This window comes from Elgaria multicarinata, chromosome 11 (genome assembly GCF_023053635.1).
Source record: "Elgaria multicarinata webbii isolate HBS135686 ecotype San Diego chromosome 11, rElgMul1.1.pri, whole genome shotgun sequence".
Lineage (NCBI taxonomy): Eukaryota > Metazoa > Chordata > Lepidosauria > Squamata > Anguidae > Elgaria > Elgaria multicarinata.
In genome coordinates, this window is record NC_086181.1 from 5591543 (window position 1) to 5618627 (window position 27085).

The 27085-nt window shown below is 46.3% G+C and overlaps 1 protein-coding gene across 9 annotated transcripts in view; it reads right to left on the reverse strand.

Annotated features, from left to right (window-relative positions):
• TLK2 (tousled like kinase 2) overlaps positions 1–27085 on the reverse strand; it is a 122278-nt gene that overhangs the window by 82530 nt on the left and 12663 nt on the right. For all 9 annotated transcript variants that reach the window (XM_063138281.1, XM_063138278.1, XM_063138280.1 and 6 more), the window contains 2 exons: positions 15267–15338; positions 13536–13605 (listed from right to left, as the gene is read on the reverse strand). In XM_063138281.1, the coding sequence (XP_062994351.1) occupies positions 13536–13605; positions 15267–15338 (142 nt within the window). The remainder of the gene's footprint in view (positions 1–13535; positions 13606–15266; positions 15339–27085) is intronic.

The following is a 27085-nucleotide window of genomic DNA, read 5'->3' on the forward strand; positions in this document are numbered from 1 at the left end:
CGCGAAGCCCCGCTTCAGGAATCTTCTATAGCTAAGAGGCTTTTTGGGTGGGAACCCCTCCCCCTCTACTGCGCATATGCAGAGGGGTTCCCGCCCCGTTTCCCCAGTTCTTCTGAGACCTGAAGGCCTCGTCTGAGGAATATAGACACCTGTAGGTGTATCTGAAAAAACTACTAGATAAAGCATTAGTAATATTTGATGGACAACAAAAGGGGAGTATGGTGGGTGGGTTGTGTGACTGCACAGATGACCACTCGAAGAACCACAGTTACAGGTAAGCAACCTGTCCTTCTTCTTCGTGGTCTCTGTGCATCACACATATGGGCGATTAGCAAGCTTTTACTCACCGGAGGAGGGTTGGTGTCCTTAGGTGAATACGGATGACAACACTGCCCTGCCAAAGGAGCAGTCGGATCTCGACCTGACGTCCAGTTTGTAGTGTGACACAAACGTCATTGGTCGAGCTCACGTTGCTGCCTTGCATATCTCTTGAACAGTGATGCCACGATGAAAGGCAGATGATGTTGAAACAGCTCTAGTGGAATGCCCCTTGACTGACGTCGGAGGTTCCAATTTTTGTAACTGGTAGGCCAAAGTGATACATTGGACTAACCATGAAGCAAGCCTCTGGGATGATACTGGTAGGCCCTTTTTGTTTTCTCCATGACAAAGAAAAAGACGCTGTGATTGGTGATAAGGAGCCGTGCGACTCTTATAGAAAGCCAAGGCCCTTCTAACATCTAAGGAATGTAAAGTTCTCTCCAGGGTAGATGAAGGGGAAGGAAAAAAGGCTGGTAAAATGATGTCTTGGTTAACATGGAAACTTGAGACAACTTTTGGCAAAAACTGAATGTCAGGACGAAGTACCACCTTGTCACGGTGGAAAACTAAGTAAGGCTCGTCTATTCTTAGTGCACATAGCTCACCTGCATGTCTCGCCGATGTGATTGCCACTAAAAAGACCACTTTTAACGTGAGAAGATGCAAGTCAGTGGTTGCCAACGGTTCAAAAGGTGGCATTGAGAGTGCATGTAGAACCACTGATAGACTCCATGATGGTACAAAGGTCCATTTAAATTCAACAAACCCTTTATAAACCGTTTAACTATAGGGTGTGAAAAAACACTTTTAAGTAACCTAGGTGAGCTCCCCAGCCATTGCGGGAGGCATCTGTCGTGATCGACTTGGTTGGCATCGAAGGTGCGAAAGGTACTCCTTTCTCTAGATTGTGAGGGTTCGTCCACCATTTCAGGGGCTTGATGACATTCGGTGGTAGAGTGAGGATGGTACATCTGGCATTCCGTAGTGGGTTGAAGAGCTTGTTGAACCACAGCTGTAATCTTCTCATCTTGAGTCTTGCAAAAGGGACGACCATGGTTGTCGACGCCATCAGCCCCAGTAGTCTTTGTATTGTATAGGCAGTTATCATCCTTTGTTTCATTATATCGATTACCAGGGTCTTGATGACAATGGCCCTGTCTGAGGGCAGGAATGCTTTGGTGGTGTGTGAATCCAAGATTGCGCCTATGAACTTTATAGTTCTGGTTGGACAGAGGGTTGACTTGTTTACGTTTATTAGTAGTCCTAACTGAAGCATGAGATCGCAAACATAGTGTATATGTCGTTGAAGGGTTTGTTTTGAATCTGCTACCAAGAGCCAGTCGTTGATGTAAGGGTGGATCTGCATCCCTTGGTTTCTGAGGTGGGCACAGATCACCACAATACATTTTGTGAATACCCTGGGGGCTGTTGAAAGTCCGAAGGGTAGTACTCGGAATTGGAAGGGTTGATTGCCGATGATGAAGCGGAGGTAACGTTGGCTGTCGTGGTGAATGGCTATATGGAAATAAGCATCCTTTAGATCGATGGAGGCGAACCATGAGTGCTTTGTGAGCAGCGGTAGTATTGTAGGGAGGGAGACCATACGAAATTTCATTGGTGTAATATAGGTGTTTACGTCCCGTAGGTCTAATATGGGACGGATTCTTCCATCGGTCTTTGGGACAGTGAAATAGCTAGAGTAAAAACCCTCTTTTAGTTGTTTTGGCACTGGCTGTATTGCCCCCTTCTTTAATAGTGAGCGGACCTCCTGTTGTAGTGGTACAGAAGGTGTAGTTCTTTTTAGGACTCTCATGGGTGGTAGGGAGTTGAACTCTATTTTGTAACCCCTCTCGATGATAGAGAGCACCCACTTGTCTGATGTTATTTGGCTCCAGGCCTCCATCAATATCGAGAGGCGGTTGCCAAAGGGGGTGCCCACTCTGTGTAAGGCGGGGAAGTCAAAGCTGTCGGTTTTGCTGATAGTCCAGTTTACGGCGTTGGAATTTGGACTTTGAGGATGGAAACTGTCTCTTTCCTTGCTGGGATGACAGTGGTTGTCTAAACTGTTGTCTATCAGGTTGGTACCTTACGGTGCTGGTGGTTCGTTGTCTATACCACCTTCTAGGTTTAAACTGTTGCTGTTGGTTTGTGCCTATTCCCATTTTTCTTGCTGTCACTCTGGCCTTTTGGACAGTATCCATAGCCTCGTCTGCTGTTGAATTAAAGAGGCCTGTACCATTGAAGGGAAGGCTTTCGATTCGGGTTCTGGCTTCTTGAGAGAGACCCGCTGACCTGAGCCAGGCATGTCTCCTTAGGGCCACTGCTCCCACCATGGTTTTTGCTCCACAATCCGATTGGTGCTTTGCTGTGGCAATCTGTTGTTGTGCCATACAGGTGGCTTCAGAATGGAAAACTCTAGCTAGTTCCCTTTGGTCATCTCTTAAGTTGTCGCATAGCGACATCATCTTATCCCTTAAGAAAAGCTGGTACCTAGACATTGTAGCCTGGTAATTTGATACTTTTAGGCTTAGGGATGCTGTAGAATAAAATCTATGCCCCATTAGGTCTAGGCGTCGGCCCTCTCTGTCCACTGGAGCGGTATGCAGTCTCTGTGATCGACCTTGCACTGATTCAACTATTACTGAATTAGGCTGGGGGTGCGTGAATAAGAATTCCGCATCCTTTTCCAATACCTTATACATATTATCGAGGCGCTTTGAAGATGGTTGAAGCGCTGCGGGGTCTTTCCAGTGGTCCTTGACTGCTCTCGTTAAAGTTGGGAGGAAAGGGATAGCTACAGGAGTTGTTGCTTCCATATATATCGCCTCAAAAACTGGGTCTACTAATTTCTCTACCGTTAGTTTTGTTTCTATTCCTAAAGCTTGTGCCATCCTCTGTATAAGGTCAGCAAAGTGTCCTAGTCCCTCCGATGGGGAGATAGATCCCTGCGCCTCGACTATAGAGTCAGGCGATGGTATCAATGGTGCCGCTGAGGTGACCGATATCGAGTCTGAGCAGTAATCCTCTGCTGATTGAGAAGAGGGAATCTGGATAGTCTGGATTTCCCTTGGTTGGGAGTGAGGAAGTGCCATTTCCTCAGCTCGCGGTGAGTGCCTATTATCCTGAGGTAGTCTAGTTATTTGATGCATTTGCGGTTCTAGTGCCGAAATTCGGGTGCCGAAATTGTTGCCGAAGGTCGAGGAGGTGATAGTTGAGTGTGGTGTCGATATCGATTGTCTAACTCGCGCCAGTCTCCATAATAGTATGTTGGTCTTGGTGGAAGTGACCATTGTGATTCTCTCTCCCAGTCTCTCATAGGGGATCTGGAGCGATGGTGCCTTCGATAGTAGTAGAGGTCAGACTCTCGATATCGAGTATCGAAAGAGTGAACCGAGTCCGGGGAACGACGACTCCTCGATATTTGTTCTCGATATTCTAGCCTTCGGTGGTCTGAAACAGGTAAGTTTGTCGAAGGTGAAGCCCTATTAGACCCTGTCGGCAATCGTAATGTGTCTCTGCTGCGAATGGATACAGCGTCGCCCTCTGATAATGATGCAGTCGTTATCAGGTCGATTGTCGGGGCTGGCGGAGCTGCTATCGATGCCGGTTGGGCTGTCGATGGTGGTCCTGTTTTGGGCGTTGCTGTCGACGTCGATGCTTTGTTTTTATGAGCATCGTGCTTGTGAGGCAATCTAGCCTTTTTCTTGTGTTTGGTTTTTTCAGCAGATTTCGGTGTCCTCGCCTTTTTTGATATTTTCTTCGCTACCGAGGTAGCTAGGGACCGCCCTGGTGTTGCAGGGGCATCCTGTTGGGGTCTGTCAGCTCGACTTGATGTCGGCTGGACAGGAGCTGGAGGCACGAAAGGCTCGTCTTGCGACGCCATAGCAGGTTTATCTACTGCTGCGAGTGCCCTTTCCCACAGCAAAGCCCGTAGTTTGTCCGCTCTATGCTGTCTCATAAGTTTGGAGAAAGCCTGGCAATGGGGACAGGCGTCTACCCTATGACCCTCTCCCAGGCAGATAACGCAAAAATTGTGCCCGTCGGAGGGTGGGAGTTTCGTGCCACAACGGGCACACTTTTTAAACGGGGCCTTGGGGCCTATGCGGACCAGATTAGAGTAATAAAGTTCTGAGGTAAGGAGAATAATAATAATTTTTTTATATATATATATATATATACAGGAAAGGCTGGAAGAGTAACGAAGAAGATATAGGAAGAAAAAAAGGTAAGTCTTAGCTATTTTTTGTTTGTTTGTATACAGAGATGTTCCCGACGAGGCCGTCATGGTGACGGTCGAAGAAGAACTAGGGAAACTGAGCGGGAACCCCTCTGCATATGTGCAGTAGAGGGGGAGGGGTTCCCCCCCAAAATGCCTCTTAGCTATAGAAGATTCCCGAAGCGGGGCTTCGCGCAGGCGCAGAACCCGTATGTGTGATGCACAGAGACCATGAAGAAGAACTAAATGTTACTGAAAATTATGGGTTTAACTCTTTATTCTAGGGGAATTTACAATCTCAGGGAACCATGTGCTGTAACATTTGGTCCTCTACCAAGCAACATTTGTAATAATTGCTACACGGAGTGTAGATTCTCTTGTTTAGTGAGAATTGTGCATGTACTTTCAGAATAAACAATGGTTCTGTTTTTGAGGGACTCCCTTCTCACACTTCTGGTAGCATGTGTCAGACTTGAAGAGAGACAGCTGCTGTGTTCATGTGGCATAAATAGAGATGTGAAGGCCCGGAAAAAAACTGGAAAAATTCAGGGGGGAAACAGGTTTTTTGTTTTTTTCCTGAAGAATTGGAAAAATTGAAAAAATGAAGAAAAAAAAGATTATGGGATGTTTTATTTTAGCATGATGAATAAAATGTTTAAGACAAGGTGTTCAGATATTGACTTCTCCAAATGATTTCTAAAAACTATGTAAAGTATCAGATTATTCCAATTTCTGTGCACTGAGGACAAGCAAGTCCTAGGTTGCAAACGGAGACTACAACTCTCAAATGCAAGAGAAAGATGCATTTCTGCCTCTAGGGGCCACTGCCATTGAAGCAGAGACTGAAACTGATAGTGATAGCTATAGGTCAGAAAATGAGTCTGATTAAATTTCAAGCATATTCACTGAACCTTGGTCTCCCCTTTTTCTCAGTTCTTTTTATGCGAATGGGTGCTTGACACTGTGGAGGACTAGAAGAGACATAATTTTCTTTGTTACTAATGTTGATGGCTTCCTCTGTTGTTTTAATTTTTTTTTTTTGCCTGCTCCTCTTAAACTGGCAAAACCAAAGAGGTTCTTTACAGTTCAGGTGTTCCTAACAGTTAGGAGCTTGTAGCTCCATTTGTTACCAAAAAGGTAAACAAAAATTTAAAAAAGTAAATTCAGTTTGTAATAATTGTTTGAATACACTGTACTTATAATATACCAAATGTAATAATTTTATGCCAAACCAACTTGGGCATAATTACATTTTATGTTCCTAAAGTAACAAAGCGATTTTCAATCTGTAAAAAGTGCTAATACTGCTTCATTTCTATTTTTCCAAAAAAATTCCGTTTCCCACCCACCCACAAAAAAAACCCCCACTGTGAAGGACTGGGGGGTTATAAAATGCAGTCGAGTTCTGAATCACATTTGTTTCTGAGTTAGATCTGTTTTTCTGTAGGTAGTAAACCATGTCTTTCTGTCAGGTAGTAAACCATAGTGGTGACGGATAGATAGGGAATAGTTTGATATGTTTATGGGAGGAATCTGGCCAACTTGTTTTATGGTTCAACCGGCGTCAGGACCCAGCTTTGGTATGTGGGAAAAGGTGGGAGTCAAACTTCCCGAGGTCAGGCAAAGGCTCTGCACCTGGGGGCTATCTCCTGCCTGGGCTAATTGGGCTTTGTGTGAGAAGAAAGAGCAAGCACCCTCATTAAGGGGGAGAGAGATAAAAAGGCTCATTGGACGTCTGCCGCTGCCCAGCTCGGGAGCTGAGAGCGACTTAGAGTTTTGTTTGTTTTGTAGAGGCTGGTTTTCTAAAGGCAAGTTTTGGTCGCTTTGACCAGAGGGAGGAAGGGAGGTCTAGTGGAGAGACTGCCTGTTCTTTTCTGGATGGATTTGTGGGTGGTTCTGCCTGATACCTATCTACCTCATTTATTCCCTTCCTCTATTTCTCCGTATTATTCTTTTTATTGGCATTTCTGTAGCTGCTACCAACCAAGCTCCTATTTAGTAATTGTGTTTCCACAATAAACTTTTATCTTGGTTATTTTGGGTGTCTGTGTGCCTTTATTCCAAAGCTATACCGGTCCCGTGATACGGGCGTTGGGGGAAACACCCCAGAGGGACCCCTTGGGAAGGACTGATTGACTCAGGCTTCCTTTACATGGTGGCTTAGCGGTGACATAAAGAACCGGTATTTTTGGAATAAAAGCGGTGTGTGGGGGGAAATAGGAGGCTTTGGAAAACCAGACGCAGTTTGAGGTTAGTTAAGATGCAGGCTGCACCGAATGAGCCTGGAAGCACAGCGAGGTTTATCCCTGTTGCAAGTTCGAGTGCACCAGAGGGATTGCTGGTCACGTTGGCCGATACGGCGGGAAGCCCCCCATCGTCGGTGCCGCCGTCGGAGGCTGGTGAGGAAGCTGGGGCGGCGGGACAGGTGTCGAGGCGAACAGCGGATGCTGGCCCAAGTTTGGAGCAAAGCCTCCTGGACACCGAGAGTGGAAGCGACCAGGAGGAGTCGCGGAGGGATGCGGAGTATCGGCGCCGAGAGCGAAGGAGGCAACGGCGGCAGGAGGAGTTCCAGCACCAGCAGATGGTGGCTATGCAGTTGCAGATGAGGGCGTTACAGCTCCAGCTGGAGGAGAGCGAAAGGAGCCGGGGGGCTGCGGCGGTTAACTGGAAGCTGTTCCCCACTTTTCGCCCGGGACAAGATATGTTTAGTTTCTTCTCCTTGTTCGAGACGGCATGTGACGACCAAAGGGTGCCTCTGGCGCAGCGGATGGCGGTGTTGCGGGCACAAGTGAGTGGAGAACTGGCGGACGTGTTGGGCACCATCCCGAAGCAGGACGCTCAGGACTATGAGAAGTTTAAGGAAACGGTCCGCTAACGCTTTGCTCTCTCCGCGGAAAGCTGCCGCCAGAAATATCGGGCAATTAGACTAGAATCGAAAGAGACTTGTGTTTCGCTGGCGGATCGGATTACGAGAGCAATGGATCAGTGGGCGGCGGCCGCGAAGTTTGTCCCTCTTCCTCCCATGGCAGAGGTGCTGAATATGGAACAGTTTTATGCTGCCCTCCCCGAGGATCTGGCTGCACTGGTGAGTGACCATTGCCCCACCACCTTACGGGATGCAGCCCTGTTGGCGGACCAGATAGGAGTGTACCGGTGGAAGGAGGCTGGTCGAAACAGCTTGCCCAAGCGGGGGGGAAGCGGGGCCGTGCCTGTGGCGCCACCGGCGAGCGGAGCGAAGAGCGGGGCCGCCAATCCGGCTTGGCCGCCCCGGGGGGAACGACGAGGAGAAGGCCCCCCGCGAGCAACATCCACTCCCGTAACGTCGGGGTGCTTCTACTGTAAGGAAGAGGGCCACCTGAAGAGAGACTGCCCCAAGCTGGCAGCCAGGAAGCTTGGAGAAAATCCAGCTGCGCCTAAGGTGGGCAGAGTCCATGCTCTTCCCCTGGGAGGAGGCTGCGAGGGGTCCGACTGGGAGGTGGAGCAGGACGGAGGGGGAGGCAAAGAGGCGGATGGGCCTCCTTCCCTGAGGATGAGACAATCTGGCTCCGAGGATGCGGCGATGGCCCTGATCCAGCCGGGGCAAGTGAAGTGGAGCCAGCTACACTTCTGTAAGTCTATTAAAATCAATGGGACTATGCGGTGGGGGTGGCGTGATACTGGCGCATCCCTATCTGCTATTGACCAGAAATTTGTCCGACCGGATCAGATGCTCCCGGGGCAGAAGTATACCGTAACTCCCTATAGTTCCCCCCCAGTTTCCCTACCACTGGCCAAGATCCCCGTGGAGTACGAAGGGTGGAAAGGACAAATGACTTTTTTGGTGCATCAGAACTCCTTGTGGCCCGTTCTGCTAGGGAACGATTTGGCCTATTTGGCCGCCAAGATGGGGGCAGTAACTCGGAGTCAAACGCACCAACGGCTGGTGGAGCAGGGAGAACGGGAAGCCCCCGGGAGCAGGGAGGAGGAAGACGCAGGATTGCCCAGTGTAGTGGACCAAGATGTGGACGATCTTCCCCCTGAACCGCTGGGACCTCATCAATCGCCCACAACGGAGACAGGCGAAGATGCCTCCGGGCTAGGGGAATGGGGCTCGGAAGAAGCTATTCGTGACGCCCAAAGGAGTGACCTGGCGGGGTGTCGGGAGGAGGCCGAGCGGGGCATTGCTGCTGTTACTCCTCAGCATGCCACGCGGTTCTATTGGCAGGGGGGAGTTTTGTATCGGGAATTTGCCCCGAAGGGGGCTGGACAGCGATGGACCGTACAGCGCCAGTTAGTAGTTCCCCAAGGGTTTCGACAAACGGTGTTGCAACTGGCTCATGCCACGGCGTGGGGGGGGGCACCTGGGCATGAAGAGGACGCGGGACCGGGTTTCCAGGGATTTTTACTGGCCTGCTATTGCCCAAGCGGTTAAGGATTTCTGCCGTTCCTGCGATACCTGCCAGCAGGTGGGGTTCAATCGGGACCACCCGAAGGCGCCCCTGCATCCTCTACCGACAGTAGAGACCCCTTTTGAGCGTATTGGATTGGATGTGATGGGACTGTTCTCTCCCCCTACCAGAACAGGGAAGAGATTTATTTTGACTATTATTGATTTCTCAACACGATACGCGGAGGCAATTGCTCTGAGGTCCATCACTGCTGATGTTTTGGCTAAAACCTTGCTATCTGTCTGTTCTCGCCTAGGAATGCCGCGGGCTGTTCTGTCGGATCGTGGCCCCGGGTTTGTTTCCCTGCTGCTGCAGAAGATGTGGGACTTGGGCGGTGTGGAGTATGCTTTTTCTGTTCCCTACCATCATCAAACTAATGGGTTGGTGGAAAGGTTTAATCAGACCTTGGGCAAAATGGTGCGTGCGTTTGCCGTAGAGCACCCTACGGACTGGGACCAAGGACTCCCCATGTTAGTTTTTGCATACAACGACGCGGTCCAGGAGAGCGTTGGGTTCGCTCCGAATGAGTTAATGTTTGGGAGGCGGGTACGGAGTCCCCTCACCCTTCTTCGAGAGGAATGGGAGGGAAAGGCGGGGGGAAGCCCTCAGTCTGTTGTGGGGTTTATGGAAAAGCTTCAGAGTCTGCTGCAAACTATTCGGGAGGTGGCTCAGAAGAACTTGGAGGGTGTCCAGAAGAGCCAGAAGGTGTGGTACGATCGGGCAGCCCGAACCCGTATCTTCCAGCCAGGAGACCAGGTGCTGGTTCTCAAGCCCGTGAAACCGGACAAATTATCTTTGAAGTGGGAAGGCCCTCTAGTGGTTAAGCAGCGTTTGGGGGATGTGAATTATTTGTTAACCTACCCGGGAACCAACCGACAGCCCAAGGTGTTTCATGTAAATATGTTGAAGCGTTATGTTAATCGACAAGATTTTGTATTTGGATTAAAAGGGGAGGTGGAGGGGCCTGTGGATTTGCTAGAGGAGTGTCAGAAGACCGAGGGGGTGGAATGTGTGGTATTGTCACCCTCCCTGTCTGTCGCACAGCAAGCGGAGTTAAGGCAAGTGTTGGGGGAGTTCCAGGCTCTGTTCTCCAACCGTCCGGGCCGGACCTCTTTGGCAAAGCATTCGATTTATACGGGGGATCATCCCCCCATTCGGTCTTTACCCTACCGGGCGGTTGGGCAACATGCTACCGATATTGAGTGGGAGCTGCAGGAAATGCTGGATCTAGGGGTAATTAGGCCCTCCCAGAGTTCGTGGTCCTCCCCTGTGGTGCTGGTGGCTAAGGCACAGGGGCAGGGAGTTCGTTTCTGCATAGATTACAGAAAAATCAATTTGTTAACGCAACTGGATCCCTATCCCATGCCCCGAACGGATGTGTTGATCGAGCAGTTAGGAGGGGCGAAGTTCATCACCACTCTTGACCTAACGAAAGGGTATTGGCAGGTAGCGGAGAAGTCAGCGTTTGTGACTCATAAAGGATTGTTTGAATTTACAGTTTTACCTTTTGGAGTAAAAAATGGACCTGCAACATTTATGAGACTTATGGATGGACTACTGGATGGGCTGGGGAGTTTTGCTTGTGCCTACTTGGATGATTTGGCTATATATTCCCAGATGTGGGATGAGCATCTCTCCCATGTTCGGCAAGTGTTGCAGCGGATTCAATGAGCCAATTTGACCGTAAAAGCGTCAAAATGCCAGTTTGGTTTAGGGGAAGTGGTGTATTTGGGGCATCGGGTGGGAGGAGGTAACATCAAACCCTTAGAAGCTAAGATTCAGTCGATTCGGGATTGGCCCGTACCCAGGACGAGAAAGCAGGTTCAGTCTTTTCTTGGGCTTGCAGGGTATTATCGCAGGTTCGTGCCCCATTTTAGTGCTGCAGCCACCCCTCTGATGGATTTGTGTCAGAAACGGAAGCCAGTGCAAGTGCAGTGGACTTCTGCCTGTCAGCAGGCTTTTGATTTGCTAAAAGAGAGGCTGATGTCTGCCCCTATTCTGTTGGCCCCTGACTTCCAAAAGGGGTTTGTACTGCAGACTGATGCTTCGGACATAGGGATTGGAGCCGTGTTACTTCAGGAGGGGTTAGACCAGCAGTTGCACCCCGTGGTGTATTTGAGTAAGAAGTTGTTGCCCCGGGAGAGGGGGTTGTCCACTATTGAGAAAGAGTGTTTGGCTATTGTGTGGGCTTTAGGAAAATTAAGAGCTTATGTGTGGGGGCGACCTTTCAAGCTCCAGACTGACCACTCCCCCCTTTGTTGGTTGTCCCGAATGAAGGGGACAAATGGGAAGTTGCTGCGATGGAGTCTAGCCCTACAGGATTATGACTTTGAAGTGTCCCATATTCGAGGCCGGGATAATATTCTAGCTGATGGATTGTCCCGGGCATATGGGGCTGAGGAAGGAGAATCTGGTTAAGGAATTTTTTGGTTTTGAGATGGAGATCTTGAGGGATTATCCCTCAAGTCTCATCTTTCAAAGGAGGGCGTGTGAAGGACTGGGGGGTTATAAAATGCAGTCGAGTTCTGAATCACATTTGTTTCTGAGTTAGATCTGTTTTTCTGTAGGTAGTAAACCATGTCTTCCTGTCAGGTAGTAAACCATAGTGGTGACGGATAGATAGGGAATAGTTTGATATGTTTATGGGAGGAATCTGGCCAGCTTGTTTTATGGTTCAACCGGCGTCAGGACCCAGCTTTGGTATGTGGGAAAAGGTGGGAGTCAAACTTCCCGAGGTCAGGCAAAGGCTCTGCACCTGGGGGCTATCTCCTGCCTGGGCTAATTGGGCTTTGTGTGAGAAGAAAGAGCAAGCACCCTCATTAAGGGGGAGAGAGATAAAAAGGCTCATTGGACGTCTGCCGCTGCCCAGCTCGGGAGCTGAGAGCGACTTAGAGTTTTGTTTGTTTTGTAGAGGCTGGTTTTCTAAAGGCAAGTTTTGGTCGCTTTGACCAGAGGGAGGAAGGGAGGTCTAGTGGAGAGACTGCCTGTTCTTTTCTGGATGGATTTGTGGGTGGTTCTGCCTGATACCTATCTACCTCATTTATTCCCTTCCTCTATTTCTCCGTATTATTCTTTTTATTGGCATTTCTGTAGCTGCTACCAACCAAGCTCCTATTTAGTAATTGTGTTTCCACAATAAACTTTTATCTTGGTTATTTTGGGTGTCTGTGTGCCTTTATTCCAAAGCTATACCGGTCCCGTGATACGGGCGTTGGGGGAAACACCCCAGAGGGACCCCTTGGGAAGGACTGATTGACTCAGGCTTCCTTTACACCCACCAGGAAAAAAAATGATTTTTTTCCCCAAGGCTTCAAAATTCCTGGAAAGTTTACATCTCTAGGGCTGGGATCCAGGCGATGACAACAGTTCTTCAGTACTTTGTTTCGAAGGGCAGCTGGCCCACTTCTATCTCCAGATTTGCCATGTGCCTCCCATTGGCACTCCCCTGTTTGTGCCATCTGCCTTCTCGCTTGTAGTGCTGTTGGTGCTTTGGGGCATGTCTTTTCTGTGGAGGACTTTGTGCGTGAAAGAAGGGAACAAACATCAGCAGGGAACAAACTAACTCTGGAACCACATGCAGTCTGAAGATGGCTCCGAAGAGACTACCTCAGATACAAGGCTAGCTCTCAGACTCCCCTCATCCCTTCCCTAGAAGCATGCTGGGGAAAAGAGAGAAACACACAGAAGAAGAAGAAGAGGAGGAAGTGGCAGCAGAATCATGCAAAGAATGTGCACATGTATGTAAGGATGCTCTCTGGAAGAGGCAGAGAGGAGAAAACAAAGATGGATGGGAAGGCATGAGAGAAGTGGGTGGATGAAGAGCAACAATGGTGGAGCCAGTGAAGGAACAACCCAAAAGGTTGTTTATTAAACAACCCAAAAGGTTGTTTATTTTGTCTTGCTGGAAAAGATTGCTGCAAATGACTTTTGGGAGTGGAATTTCTGAATGCTCTTTGCCAATGTTATGGTCATATAAGAAATAAAATATTAGAAAGGGACAAATGCATTTCAGATACCACTCACAGTTTAGGTTAACATTCTTCAATGTGCCGTACGTATTTAGAGTCTAAAGCCCACTTTGTTATACATTTTCTACATGGAAGTGCTTTTGTGCCTAAATTATCATGAAAATCACATATAATATACAATATTGCACATAACTATCTTGCTGTGTTTACAACGGTAGAAAACCATGCTTTATTGCTTTATTGTGTGTGTGGGGGGGGTACATGCAGTGAAACAAACAGAGGTGAATGTCACAGCAAGCTTGCTAAAATAGTTTTTCTTATAATGGAGACAACAATTGTCCCTGAAGGGAGGGCACTGCTCAAAGCTCAGGATCATAACAAGTTTATTTATTTTATTACATTTTTATACTGACCATCAGCTGAAGCTCTCTGTGCAGTGCACAAAAATCATAAAATACAACAAGTGTAAATTTAAACGTTAAAAGTTAAAATTGCATTATAAAACCAGTTGCCCAACATACCCTAGAAACAGACATATGCTCTTAGGGGACTAAAAACTAGACTTATTACCAAATGTTTGGACATCCTAATGAGAAGGCCTACCTTGACTGGTCTCAAAAGGTTCCGCTTTCCTCTTCCTGTTGCGCTGGTCATTCTGTTTTTTCTCAGGAGTCTTAAGGAAGAGTGGGGGGAAATCCAAAATTAATTTCTGCAGACATCCCAGGATTTAAAAACACCAAGATATTAAAAAAAAATATTATGTGCAGCTCAACAGGCCTTTCAGCTTTGTAAATAGGTTAGGCTTCCTCTCTTTGGTACTTTTAAATGCAATTGTGGAGTATTTAATCTGGCCGTAACACCAAATATGGTGATAAAATAAATTAATTCTGTTTACTCAAGTCTGCTGTAATTCACTTGAGAGTTAAGATCACTGCTTTTTACCTCTCCAAAAGTTAAATGACTTAGGGTTTTTACATTTTCTTTTGTTGAGGTAACTGCAGGGAATTAAACTGCCCAAAAGGTTTTTTTATTTTGTTCTGCTGGAAAAGATCCACGGAACTATTTTCACATAGATGACAGCAACCAGAGTGCAACCACAGCACCTAGTTGCCTGCAAATTCTGCTCCTGTCTGCTGTTTTAGATGGTGAGATTATCAAGAAGGACGCAGACAAGCTGGAGCGTGTTCAGAAGAGGGCAACCAGGATGATCAGAGGTCTAGAAACAAAGCCCTATGAAGAGAGACTGAAAGAACTGGGCATGTTTAGCCTGGAGAAGAGAAGATTGAGGGGAGACATGATAGCACTCTTCAAATACTTAAAAGGTTGTCACACAGAGGAGGGCCAGGATCTCTTCTCGATCCTCCCAGAGTGCAGGACACGGAATAACGGGCTCAAGTTAAAGGAAGCCAGATTCCGGCTGGACATCAGGAAAAACTTCCTGCCTGTTAGAGCAGTGCGACGGTGGAATCAGCTACCTAGGGAGGTTGTGGGCTCTCCCACACTAGAGGCATTCAAGAGGCAGCTGGACAACCATCTGTCAGGGATGCTTTAGGGTGGATTCCTGCATTGAGCAGGGGGTTGGACTCGATGGCCTTGTAGGCCCCTTCCAACTCTGCTATTCTATGATTCTATGTCAATGAAGGGAGAAGGGAATGGTAAACAGTTTTTCGTGTGACCATCACAATGTGAATACAACTCCCCTGTTACAACAGCTTCAGGTCTGTTTCAGGGCACAATTCAAAGTGCTGGTTATCACCTACAAAGCCCAATGCATCTTGGGTCCAGGATATCTGAAAGACCGTATTCTCCCATATGAGCCTGCCTGTGCTGAGATCTTCTGGGGAGGCCTTTCTCTCAGTCCTACCAACATCACAGGCATGCCTGATGGGTTTGCGAGAGAAGGCCATCTCCGTAGCTGCTCCAAGGCTCTGGAACTTCCTTCCCAGGGAAGCTATACTGTTTTGGCAAGCTTTGGGAAATACTGTGGATCTGTATTAATACATTGGATTTTTTAAAATTTGTTACTGTTTGCATTTTAATTTTTAAAAAATGTTTTTAATTTTAGTGTGGGTCTGATTCTATTTTAACTTTTGTAAATTTATCTTTGTTTTAACTGTACATGTTTTAATCTTGTAAATCACCTTGAGTCCCAGTACTGGGAAAAAGGTGGGATACAAATAATAATAATAATAATAATAATAATAATAATAATGATAATACGACTTAGCCTAGCAATAGCATCTTTCAGCAGGAAATGCTTCTTACTCTCCCTTCTGGCTTGACCGCAAGATAGGCTGAACATCAAGATGTCCAAGAAATATCAGGCTCAATTACCTCCAACTCCTTGTCGCTCAGAGAGCCCACACTGCACAAACTCTGATTAGAAGATTCACTGTTCAAGGGACCCTGGCGCAGTAGGAAGAGAAGAACATCATCAACAGATAAATTCTTTAAAACAAATGCAAACACACCAGTAAAACATAGCAGAGATTCATGCGGATTTATTACATCACTTTGCAATAAAACAGTCATCTTACAAACCAGAGATTAGAGTCATCATCTCCCTCTTTGGTGCATTTACAATATCTGTTTTGATGCTGAATAAAATAATACCAATGCTATGCCAGTAAATTCTGACAGCTCCAGATTTTTTTCAACATGAGCATAGTTCCTTTTTGTTTCCACTTTTAGTATGGGATACAAACAAATGTGGGAGAATTCCCAGGAGTACATTACAATACTAACAGAAGTCCACAAGTTCTGAACAAAAGTTTGCAACATCTACAAGTTCAGAGCCTCTTTTATTTACTTGGTTAGGTCTGCTTTACACTTGGAGAATCCTTCATGTAAATACTTTTCGTGACCAAAGAAACATGCATCTTGGCACCGTGTTGGACACAACTTTAATCTGTTACTAGGGTGCAAGGCTTATTGTACACCAAGCAGATACAAAGGAGTAAAAGGATATATGTGATCATGTTTATGCTGAAAATTCAGAAACTGGGGTTCCCTGCCTTACAAGGATGCAACACTCCTGGAAAAATCAAGAACCTTTATTTCTAGGCTGCCATGAGAACAAACCTATATATCACATTACAAAGAGGAGTTCCACCCCGCTGCAATATTCTCATAGATGTACAAATTCCTATCCATCCATACAAGGATGAAGCCTACTTGGCTGTCAGTGGTCAGGGATTATGGAAGTTGTAGTCCAAAACACCTTGAGGACACCAGCTTGCCCTGTGCTAGGTAGACTATCATTAATGGTGATAACCTCTTCAAATATAGCACAACCTCTTAGCCAACTTTATCCTCACAGAAAGCTGGGGTGAATGTGCAAAGATGTTATCTCACACTGATTTTATTGATGTCTCCAAATTCATCTCCCAAGGCACCAAGGAAAAACTAGAGTACAAATAGTCAGTATTGATCCAAATGTACTTGCACATGCAGCAGCTCTCAAAGATGAGAAACTCCATAAAAGTATCTCACACTATATGAGGATTTTTTTAAACTATGTGAGGAACAAAACTAAATATGAAGAACATATTGTTCTCAAACTGCACATGGTTGTACAACATAAACCTCCTACTTTCAAGGTTATCAATCTTATCAAACTTGCTCATGATAAAGCCTTGAACTGGGAGACATCATCAACAAAACCAACTCAAAAGAATAGCTTCTTGTATTCATCCTAGGTCTTTTCGAGAATATCCTCAGCCAAGAGAGGTGATGTCTCAAATGTACATAATGCCTGTGAAATACCATCGCTAACATCTGCCAAGCCAACATAGTAAAGATTCTTTGGAAAGAGATGTTTAATTAATATCCAAAGTTTGAAAGCACCTTCACTATTAAAACACATATATGCAAATTTAATCATGAGTAGTACCAATGAACTCAGCAAACCTTTCCTGTTCTATCTGGGCTGTTGTACAGGTAATTTGCAAACTTCCACGTGCAAAATACGCGTGATGATCAGAAGAAAAATGTTTTTGCCTTACCTAAGCACTAAGCTCATGGCACTACTAAACCTAGTCCCCACTGAGTTAGTAAGACTCTTGGTGGGGTCAACATACACGTGAAGTTTCTGGTTTAAAGTTCCCCATCGCCCACTTAGGTAAATTAAGTCTATGAGCATCAGTTCTCCATCTATAAAATGGGGGTTCTACGTACAGCAACCTTATAATTTGTTACGGGCTTAGGGTGAATAGTAGTTGCCCTAGATGAAGACCCAAGTAGCAAAGAATTTGGCATGCAAGTTCTTTTCTAGCTTCAGTGGACTAGTAGCAGAGTTCCATACTGCTGCCTGGTTTTCCTAAATACTTAGTTAAAATCATAAGAATTTAAAGTCATGATGAATAAAACATATCTAAAACAATGAGCAAAAAGAATGGTGAACAGAAAGCAAAGAAGAATAAGTTACAGAAGACTAAATAAGCTAAATTTGGCCATTTTAACCTTCTGTAGCTGTTTGCTGCTGCTAATTTTGGCATCAAGGCAGCAGGCTACAAACTTGAAATCTCTTTGCAACTGTCAGAGCCTGTTTCCACTTTTGCTGTCCATTTGTTAACCTCCAAATCATAGAGATGCAATTTAAAAGCACATGGACATCCACTATCATCACAGATTGTCTTCATTACATCACCAGCACCTGGAAAAGCTAGCCAGCTTCTTCTTAACAAGTCTAAGTGGTGTTCAATATACTCAAAAATCATTTTTTTAAAAAAAATCAGCTTCAGTTTAAAATCTACAGAAATAGTACATTTGGAAGCTAAGGCAACTTGTCATTGATTAGACTGTATAGAGCATCCCAACTCCTTATTCCATTCCTCTCTGACAATCTGAACATCTACTATACTACTGTGAAGGTTTGAGGCCTACACAGGCTTGGGTTTGGTTTAAGCCTGAAGGCCCAAAAATCTCCTGATGGGAGGGGGCATTCCTGAGTTTCATTTCCCCCCCCCCCCCAATGGAGTTAAGTTTCATTTCCCCAGTTTTAAGTTACCTGATTGCATGGTTTCAGTTCTGGGGGAGGGTATAAAAAGGGGTAGAGTTAACTGTACAGAGAGAGGGGGAGAGAACTACAGAGAGAGCTGCAGAGAGCCACAGAGAGGGACTCTGAAGAACAGCCAGGAGAAGGCTGGAAGGGACTCTAGGCCAAAGCCTACAGGTGAAAGAGTAGCTAGGCTAGAGGAAATTGTGTTTTAATTTCTTTTATTTCTATTTTAAATGCCTTTTAAAGTCTTACAGCTCTGTTTGAGTAAATGACTTAAGTTTATGTGTCTTTGCCTTATATCATATAATCTAGTAAATAGTTGTTGTTAAAACCTGGTGTTTAGGAGTGTCATTTACACCACACCTAAGGCCTAAACCCCACATTACTAAGAGGGGAAGGTAAAAACTTGACATCAGATGAGAAGGGCTCTTAAAGAGGCAAAGTATCTTTAACGAGCTGATCAAGGGGGTCCAGGTAAAGGAGGAACCTTGACATATGGTGGCAGTGGTGGGATTCTGATAACAGTGAAATTTGACACTCCGAAAAGTATTTGGGATTTTACCAATAGAGCTGATAAAGGCATTATATATTTTAATTTTAGGTATGTGGAGTAGGGAAATAGATAGACTAGCAAAATGAGCCTGTATCTCTCCATGAACAACGCTGCTCTGATTGAGCAATGTAAAATGGACAATTTACCATGGGAGGAAAAAACAGCAGAAGAGCTGAAAGTTATGCTGATCTCCCAGGCGGCAATAGCTGGAGCTGATTCTTCCAAGCCCAGTACAGCAGCGTCCACCTGTCCTGTGGAGTCCCATGCAAAAGAATGGGAGCTCCGATAAAAAGAACCGCTGGTGTTGGCCAAGCAGAAGGAAGAGGACACCAGGTTAGAGTGGGAGCAGATCTGACTGCAACAGGAGCAAATTAAAGCCCAGGCAGAACAACGCAGACATGAAGATAAGATGATGTAGCTGAGACAGGAGCAGCCCATCAAGGTCACCTCCAAAGACTTCACAGCATACACCCCAGGAGAAGACCCACAAGTGTTTCTGACCACCTTTGAAAGGGCAGCACAGAAGTAGGGACTGCAGGAGGGTGAATATATGAAGTTTGTGCCCAATCTAATCAAAGGGAAGCTGGCAGAAATTTATAATATGCCAGAGGGTGGGGCTGTTACCTATGCTCAATTTAAAGAAACTGTGTTTAAAAGGTTCAGGTTAGGTCCTGAGCACTTTAGGAAAAAGTTCAGAGGGTTAGCACCTCAACCTGGTAAATCTATGGTAGAGTTTGGAACAAAACTAAAAAACCTGCTACTAAAATGGGTGGATGAAGCTAAGGCTGATAGCAGGGGATAAGTGCTAGAGATCATGGCTCTGGATCAGTTTTATTTTCTGTTGCCTAGGGAAATAAAGCTGAAGGTTAAGGATAAAGATCCTGAAAATGTAAGCCAAGCTGCTGAAACGGCGGACAAACTGATTGAAAACTGGGAAGGGTTAGGCCCCAGGGTTGAGTCTGAGAAGAAGGGGGAAAGGAGAAACCCCAGGTAAAAAGGAATTAAAAAACCCCAACTGATTCCTTTTGCCCCAGAGATAGAGCCTGTTATTCATGTGGTCAGACAGGCCATATCAAGAGCAACTGTCCCAAGTTACAGACACCATCACCAGCTAAACTGGGTGTTCCTAAACCTGAATAAAACAAGCCCCAAGGTGTAGCAAGTGTGAAAAAGTCCTATAATTGTGGATTTGTGATTACAAACCAGGAAGAGGTTAATAATCAGTTTAGAGAACCTGTTTATGTTAAAGATAAAACCATCATGGCTATGATGGATTCCAGGGCAGATGTTTCTCTGATCCGGTCTGATTTGGTATCCCCTGAAGATCTGGTACCAGGGATGTACATTGAAATCCAGGGAGTGAAAGGTCCCTCATTTGATGTCCTAGTAGCAAGGTTATCCATAGAATGGAGGGGATGGCGAGGGTTGTATGAGGTGGGTGTGATGGAACCTCAACCCCAATTTGCCCCCATCATTGTGGGAAAAGATATAATGGGTCCGGATGCTCAAATAAGTGTGGTGACTCACAGCCAAAAGAAAAGGGAGGAAGCTTCAAGGGAGGACCAAGCAAAAGCTACTCTGGAAGAAGAAAAAGTACCAGAAATACAACCTGTAGTGATTCCTGAAGTTTTAAACCAAACCCCAGAACCTCTCCAAGACAAAGAAGCAGAACAAGTTTCTATGGAACCTGCAGACACTAACCCCAGTGAAGTAACTAAGGCAGGTGGTTCTGTAGAAGAAAAGGTTCTAGAGACCCCATTTCCTGATTTAGGTGGAGTAGAGGAGTTCAAGAAGGAAGTCCTCAATGATCCTAGTTTGGAGCCTTTAAAAAGAATTGCTCTCCCTCAAGAGGTACCCTTCTATGAGGAAGAACAGGAGCAGATTATTTGGGGGAAAGGGTTGCTGGTTACCAAAACCACAAAAGCTAAATTGGGAACCATTAAAGCAACTGGTGGTACTTAAACAATTCCGGCTAAAGTTGCTGGAACTGGCCCATGATGTGCCACGTGCAGGGCACACGGGGGAAAAACAAGACTAAACAAAGGCTACTGGCAAATTTCTTTTGGCCTGGTATTGCAAAACAAGTGCCTGAGTACTGCAGGTCTTGTGAAACCTGTCAATGTGTGGGGAAGCAGGGCACCGCAGTAAAGCCCCTTTGCAACTTCTGCCTATTATAAGAGAGGCTTTCTTCAGGGCAGGCATGGATATTGTGGCCCCCTTCACTAAACCCACCCGCAGAGGAAAAACGTACATCCTCACAGTGGTAGATTTTGCCACAAGGTACCCAGAAGCTGTAGCACTAGCCTCTATAGATGTCCAATCCGTAGCTGAGGCTTTGTTGGGATTTTTTTTTAGAACAGGATTTCCCTCTGGGATTTTGACAGATTGTGGGACAAATTTCCTCTCAGAAATAATGGAATGTCTGTGGACGTGCTGTGGGGTAAAACACTTGAAAACCACTGCTTATCACCCCCAATGCTTATCACCCCCAATGCAATGGCATGGTTGAAAGATTTAACACCAACCTTAAAGGAATGATTAGGGCTTAGGTAAGCACACACCCTAATGACTGGGATGACAAACTGCAACATCTACTTTTTGCCTACAGAGAAGTTCCACAGGAATCATCAGGATTCTCGCCCTTCGAGCTATTGTATGCCAGGAGAGTGAGAGGCCCTCTTGATCTCCTAAAGGAAAACTGGGAAGGTAAATTTGTGGGGAACAAAACATCTGTGGTAGATTATGTGCTGAAACTTAGACAAACCTGGATACGCTCTGTAAACTGTTTCAAGCAAATGTAACCAAGGCCCAAGAGGTGCAAAAATTCTGGTACAATCAAACTGCACGCTCTGGAGTATTTGAGGTAGGGGATTAAGTAATGATATTTCTTCCCCTGCGCAAAGACAAGCTCAAAGCTGCTTGGGAAGGCCCCTACCTAATTAGAGACAAAATGGATGATTTGACATATGTGGTGGTTAAAGAAAGATTTGAGGAAAAACCTAAGGTGGTGCATGTAAATATGATAAAGCCATACCATACAAGGGGTGGAGTGGTTTTAAAAGTGCATAAGGTCCCTGAAGAAAATATGGAGCAAGGGGAAGAAGAGGTATTAGACAACGTAAGCACTGGTTGGAAGAATGCAATCCAGACCAGCTAAGATAGTCAGAACAACTCACCCCTGGGGACAGGAAAAATAGTCAGTGGTAACAGAATTTTCTGACATTTTTCAAAACAAACCTGGAAAAACTGATTTGGCTATACTTAGCCTTGACACAGGAGACCATCCCCCAATAAGGTCACCCCGTTATCGAGTCAATGGGAAGGTGTTGGGAGACATACGCAGGGAGGTTGAGAAAATGTTAAGGTTAGGGATTATCAAACCCTCTGTAAGCCCCTGGTCAGCCCCAGTGGTGAAGAAACTAGATAACACCATCAGATTTTGTATTGATTTCAGAAAATTAAATTTAATAACTAAGCCAGATGCATATCCAATGCCCAGAACCGATACACTTTTAGATCAGCTGGGAGCTGCTAAAATCATTTCTACTATTGATTTGTGCAAGGGATTTTGGCAGATGAACTTGGATGAAGCTGCCAAACCCAAAACAGCATTTGTCACACCAGATGGGTTATTTGAGTTTAACGTATTGCCTTTTGGATTAAGAAATTCTTCTGCATCCTTCCAAAGGCTAATTAATCGATTGCTGAATGGTTTGAGCGCATTTGCAGTGGCGTTTATCGACGATATAGCCATTTTTAGTGAAAATGTAGAGGATCATTTGGTACACCTAAGAACTGTATTAAGGGTTATACGTGATGCTGGTCTAACAGTAAAACTGAGCAAATGTCAGTTTGGAATGCCTGAAGTAGTGTACTTAGGGCACAAGGTTGGAAATGGTCATTTAACACCTTTATGGGACAAAGTTGTAGCTATTTGACAAAGCTTTTGACAAAGTGCCCTATGATATTCTGATTAACAAACTAGCTAAAAGTGGGCTAGATGGAACAACTATTCGGTGGAGTCACAGTTGGCTACAGTATCAGACTCAAAGAGTGCTTATCAACGGAACCTTCTCAAACTGGGGGGACGTAACAAGTGTGGTACTACAGGACTCAGTCCTTGGCCCAGTGCTCTTCAACGTTTTTATTAATGATTTGGATGAGTAGGTCTGGGAGTGGCTGCTAAAAAGCCTGTCTCGTGTGACTCAATAAACATGCCTCTGATAGTGATTGATCTTTAAAGAAAGGCCTCTCCAGAAGACCTTAAAGACTGGCCAGGCTCATATGGGAGAAGTCTGAAGCCTTGTCCCAAGCCATACAGGGCTTTATAGGTCACAACCAACACTATGAATTCTGCTCAGAAACAGACTGGCAGCCAGTGAAGCTATTGTAACAAGGGAGTTGCATGCTCCCTGTGACCAGTCCAGTCAACAATTTGGCCACAGAATTCTGGACCAGCTAAAGTTTCTGAACCATTTTCAAAGGCACTGTCACATAGAGCACATTGCAGTAACTCCAAAAGAGATGTAACTTAGCCATGTGTGACCATGGACAGATCAGACTTCTCTAGAAACAGGTGCAACTCATGCACTAGCGTCAGCTGGACACCACCGAGACCTGGGCAACTAGGTTCAGAACTGAGTCTATGAATACAACCAAACTGAGAGCCTGAGTCTTCAGAAGGAGTGTAACTCCATCCTGCACAGACTGAATCCTTATCCCCTGATCTACCTTTCAACTGACCCAGGAGCACCTCTGTCTTATCTGGATTAACCTTCAATTTGTTTGCTCTTATCCAGTCCATTACCAACATCAGGCATCTATTTAGAACCAGAACAGCTTCCTCGGATTTAGATGGAAAAAGAGTTGGGTGTCATCAGCATACAGGTGGCACTGACCCCCAAAACTCTGGACCATCTTTCCAAGTGCTTTCATGATTATGTCAAATAGTATATGATGGACAACACAGGCCAACAGCTATGGCATTGAACAGGAAGCCCCTACCACCACCTTTTGAGATTGCACCTCCAAGAAGGACTGGAGCCAACAGTGCCTCTCAACTCTATCTCAGACAGATGTCCCAGAAAGATACCATGGTCAGTAGTATAGAAGGCCACCGAAAGTTCTAGCAGAACCAACAGGGACACACTCCCCCTTGTCCAGTTCCCAATGTAGATGGTCCGCCAAGGCGACCAAAGCAGTCTCTGTCCCATAACCAGGCCTGAATCCAGATTGAAATTAATCTAGATAATTTGTCTCATCCTGAAATCCTTAGAGCTGAGAAGCCACCCACATGTCTCAGTACCTGGCCCAAGCTTGTAATACTGGAAACCTGACAGAAATTATCCAATACAGTGGGGTTCAGGGAGGGTTTTTGTTGTTTTGTTTTTTAAGCAAAGGTCTTGCCTCCTTTAGGCAAGACAGAATCACAACTTGCCATTAAGAGGCATTCACCACTGCCCTTACCCACTCAGCCAGTCCCCTACCCTAGGCTGCCTTTATAAACCAGGAAATGCAAGGGTCCAGCACATAAGTATTAGGCCTCATTTCATCAAGGATCCTATCCACATTTTTCGGCTGTACAATTTGACAAGTATCCATAGTAACTGGACAAACCAGTGTCAGGACGGGGCCCAGGCCCCCTGCTTTGGTTTCAGATGCTGAGTCAGAGCCTGAGTTAGAAGAAGCTCATCCAAGTCAGGTAGCTGGAGAGGATATTCCCCAAGGCTCTCCAGGAGTCAGGAATTAATCTTCTCAGGAGTTTATCGAACAGGAGTCCAGGTTGAGAGATTGTTTTCCCCACTCATGGTACTCAAGTCTTTGTCTGAGTGGGAGAGAACACCGGAATTGACAGATCCCACAGTCCACTGCAGGGTCAAGTGAGTAGAGTTGAAAGGAGGTTGGGAGGTGGTCCGTCAGTCTAGCTACATGTCAGAAGTTGCATCATTTTATTTATTTTATTTATTTATTTATTACATTTTTATACCGCCCAATAGCCGAAGCTCTCTGGGCGGTTCACAAAAATTAAAACCACAAAAAACATCGAACAGGTTAAAAACACAATTACGAAATACAGTATAAAAAGCGCAACCAGGATAAAACCACACAGCAAAGTTGATTATAAGATTAAAATACAGAGTTAAAACAGTAAAATTTAAATTTAAGTTAAAATTAAGTGTTAAAATACTGAGTGAATAAAAAGGTCTTCAGCTGGCGACGAAAGCAGTACAGTGTAGGCGCCAGGCGGACCTCTCTGGGGAGCTCGTTCCACAACCGGTGTGCCACAGCGGAGAAAGCCCTCCTCCTAGTAGCCACCTGCCTCACTTCCTTTGGCAGGGGCTCACGGAGAAGGGCCCCTGTAGATGATCTTAAGGTCCGGGTAGGTACATATGGGAGGAGGCGTTCCTTCAGATAACCTGGCCCCAAACCGTTTAGGGCTTTAAATGTCAATACCAGCACTTTGAATTGGGCCCGGACCTGGACTGGCAGCCAATGAAGCTGGAAAAGGACTGGCGTAATGTGATCTCGTCGGCCAGTCCCTGTTAGTAAACGGGCTGCCCTATTTTGTACCAGCTGAAGCTTCCGGACCATTTTCAAAGGCAGTCCCACATATAACGCATTGCAGTAATCCAAGCGAGAGGTTATCAGAGCATGGATAACTGTAGCTAGGCTATCTCTGTCCAGATAAGGGCGTAGTTGGTATATCAACCTAAGCTGATAAAAGGTGCTCTTTGCCACTGAGTTCACCTGTGCCTCAAGTGACAGTTCTGGATCCAAGAGCACCCCCAAACTACGGACCCGATCCTTCAGGGAGTGTGCAACCCCGTCCAGGACAGGGCAAACATCACCTCGCCGGACAGATGAACTACCCGCTAACAGTACCTCCGTCTTGTCTGGATTGAGTCTCAGTTTGTTAGCCCTCATCCAGTCCATTACCGTGCTCAGGCACTGGTTCAGAACAGCCACTGCCTCACCTGGGTTTGATGAAAAGGAAAGGTAGAGCTGGGTATCATCCGCATATTGATGACACCTCAGTCCACATCTCCGGATAACCTCCCCCAGCGGCTTCATGTATATGTTAAACAGCATAGGGGATAAGATAGAGCCCTGTGGAACCCCATGGCTTAGGAGCCACGGCACAGAGCAATAATCCCCCAGCACCACCTTCTGGAATCGGCCATCCAAGTAGGAGCGGAACCACTGCAACGCAGTACCTCCAACTCCCAGCTCAGACAACCTATCCAGAAGGATACCATGGTCGATGGTATCGAAGGCCGCTGAGAGGTCCAGGAGAATCAACAGGGTCGCACTCCCCCTGTCTCTCTCCCGACAGAGGTCATCCCACAGGGCGACCAAGGCAGTTTCCGTTCCAAAACCAGGCCTGAAACCCGATTGAAATGGATCTAGATAATCCGTTTCATTCAAGAGTGCCTGGAGTTGTCCTGCAACCACCCGTTCAAGCACCTTGCCCAGGAAAGGGATATTAGCCACCGGCCTGTAGTTGTTAACATCCTCCGGGTCCAGATTAGGCTTCTTCAGGAGTGGTCTAATTACCGCCTCTTTTAAAGAGGCCGGCACCACTCCCTCTCTCAAGGAGGCATTTACAACCTCCTGGACCCAGCCGGCGATCCCCTCCTTATTTGATGTAGTGAGCCATGAGGGGCAAGGATCAAGCACACAGGTGGTCGACCGGACTTGGCCAAGCACCTTGTCCACATCCTCGGGCCTCAATAACTGAAACTCATCCAATAAAACTGAACCGGACGGCGCTCTGAACGCCTCTACTAGTGGAGCTGCATTAAATGTGGTGTCCAATTCATGACGAATCTGAGCGACTTTATCTTCAAAGTGCCGTGCAAACTCGTCACAGCGTGCTACCGAGGGTTCCACCATCTCTCGCCCTGGCCCAGAGTGTAACAGGCCGCGAACCACCCGGAAAAGCTCCACCGGACGACATTGAGAAGACGCAATGCTGGTGGAAAAGAACTGCCTCTTTGCCACCCTCACCGCCACAGAGTAGGCTCGATAGTGAGCTCTAACCCGTGTTCGATCAGACCCAGCACGAGTTTTCCTCCACCTGCGTTCTAGCCGTCTCCCCTCTTGCTTCATTGCCCTCAGCTCAGGTGTATACCAAGGAGCTGACCGGGCTCTGCTCAGAGGGAGAGGACGCTTGGGCACGATCGTGTCAACCGCCCGAGTCATCTCTGCATTCCACAGAGCGACCTGGGCTTTGACAGGAGCACCGGCCATATCAGCAGGAAAATCCCCCAGAGCCCTCTGGAATCCATCGGAGTCCATTAGCCTCTGGGGGCGGACCATTTTAATAGCCCCCCCCACCCTTGCAGAGGGGAAAGGCCGCCGAAAGTCTAAACCTCAGTAGGAAGTGATCTGACCATGACAAGGGGGTAGATGTTAATTCCCCCACTTTTAGACCACCATCCTCTTGCCCAGTTGAGAAAACCAAGTCAAGCGTGTGTCCCTTTGCATGTGTTGGGCTGATGACATGTTGAGACAGCCCCATGGTTGTCATGGCGGCCATGAAGTCCTGAGCCGCTCCGGATACAACAGCCTCGGCATGGAAGTTGAGATCCCCCAGAACCA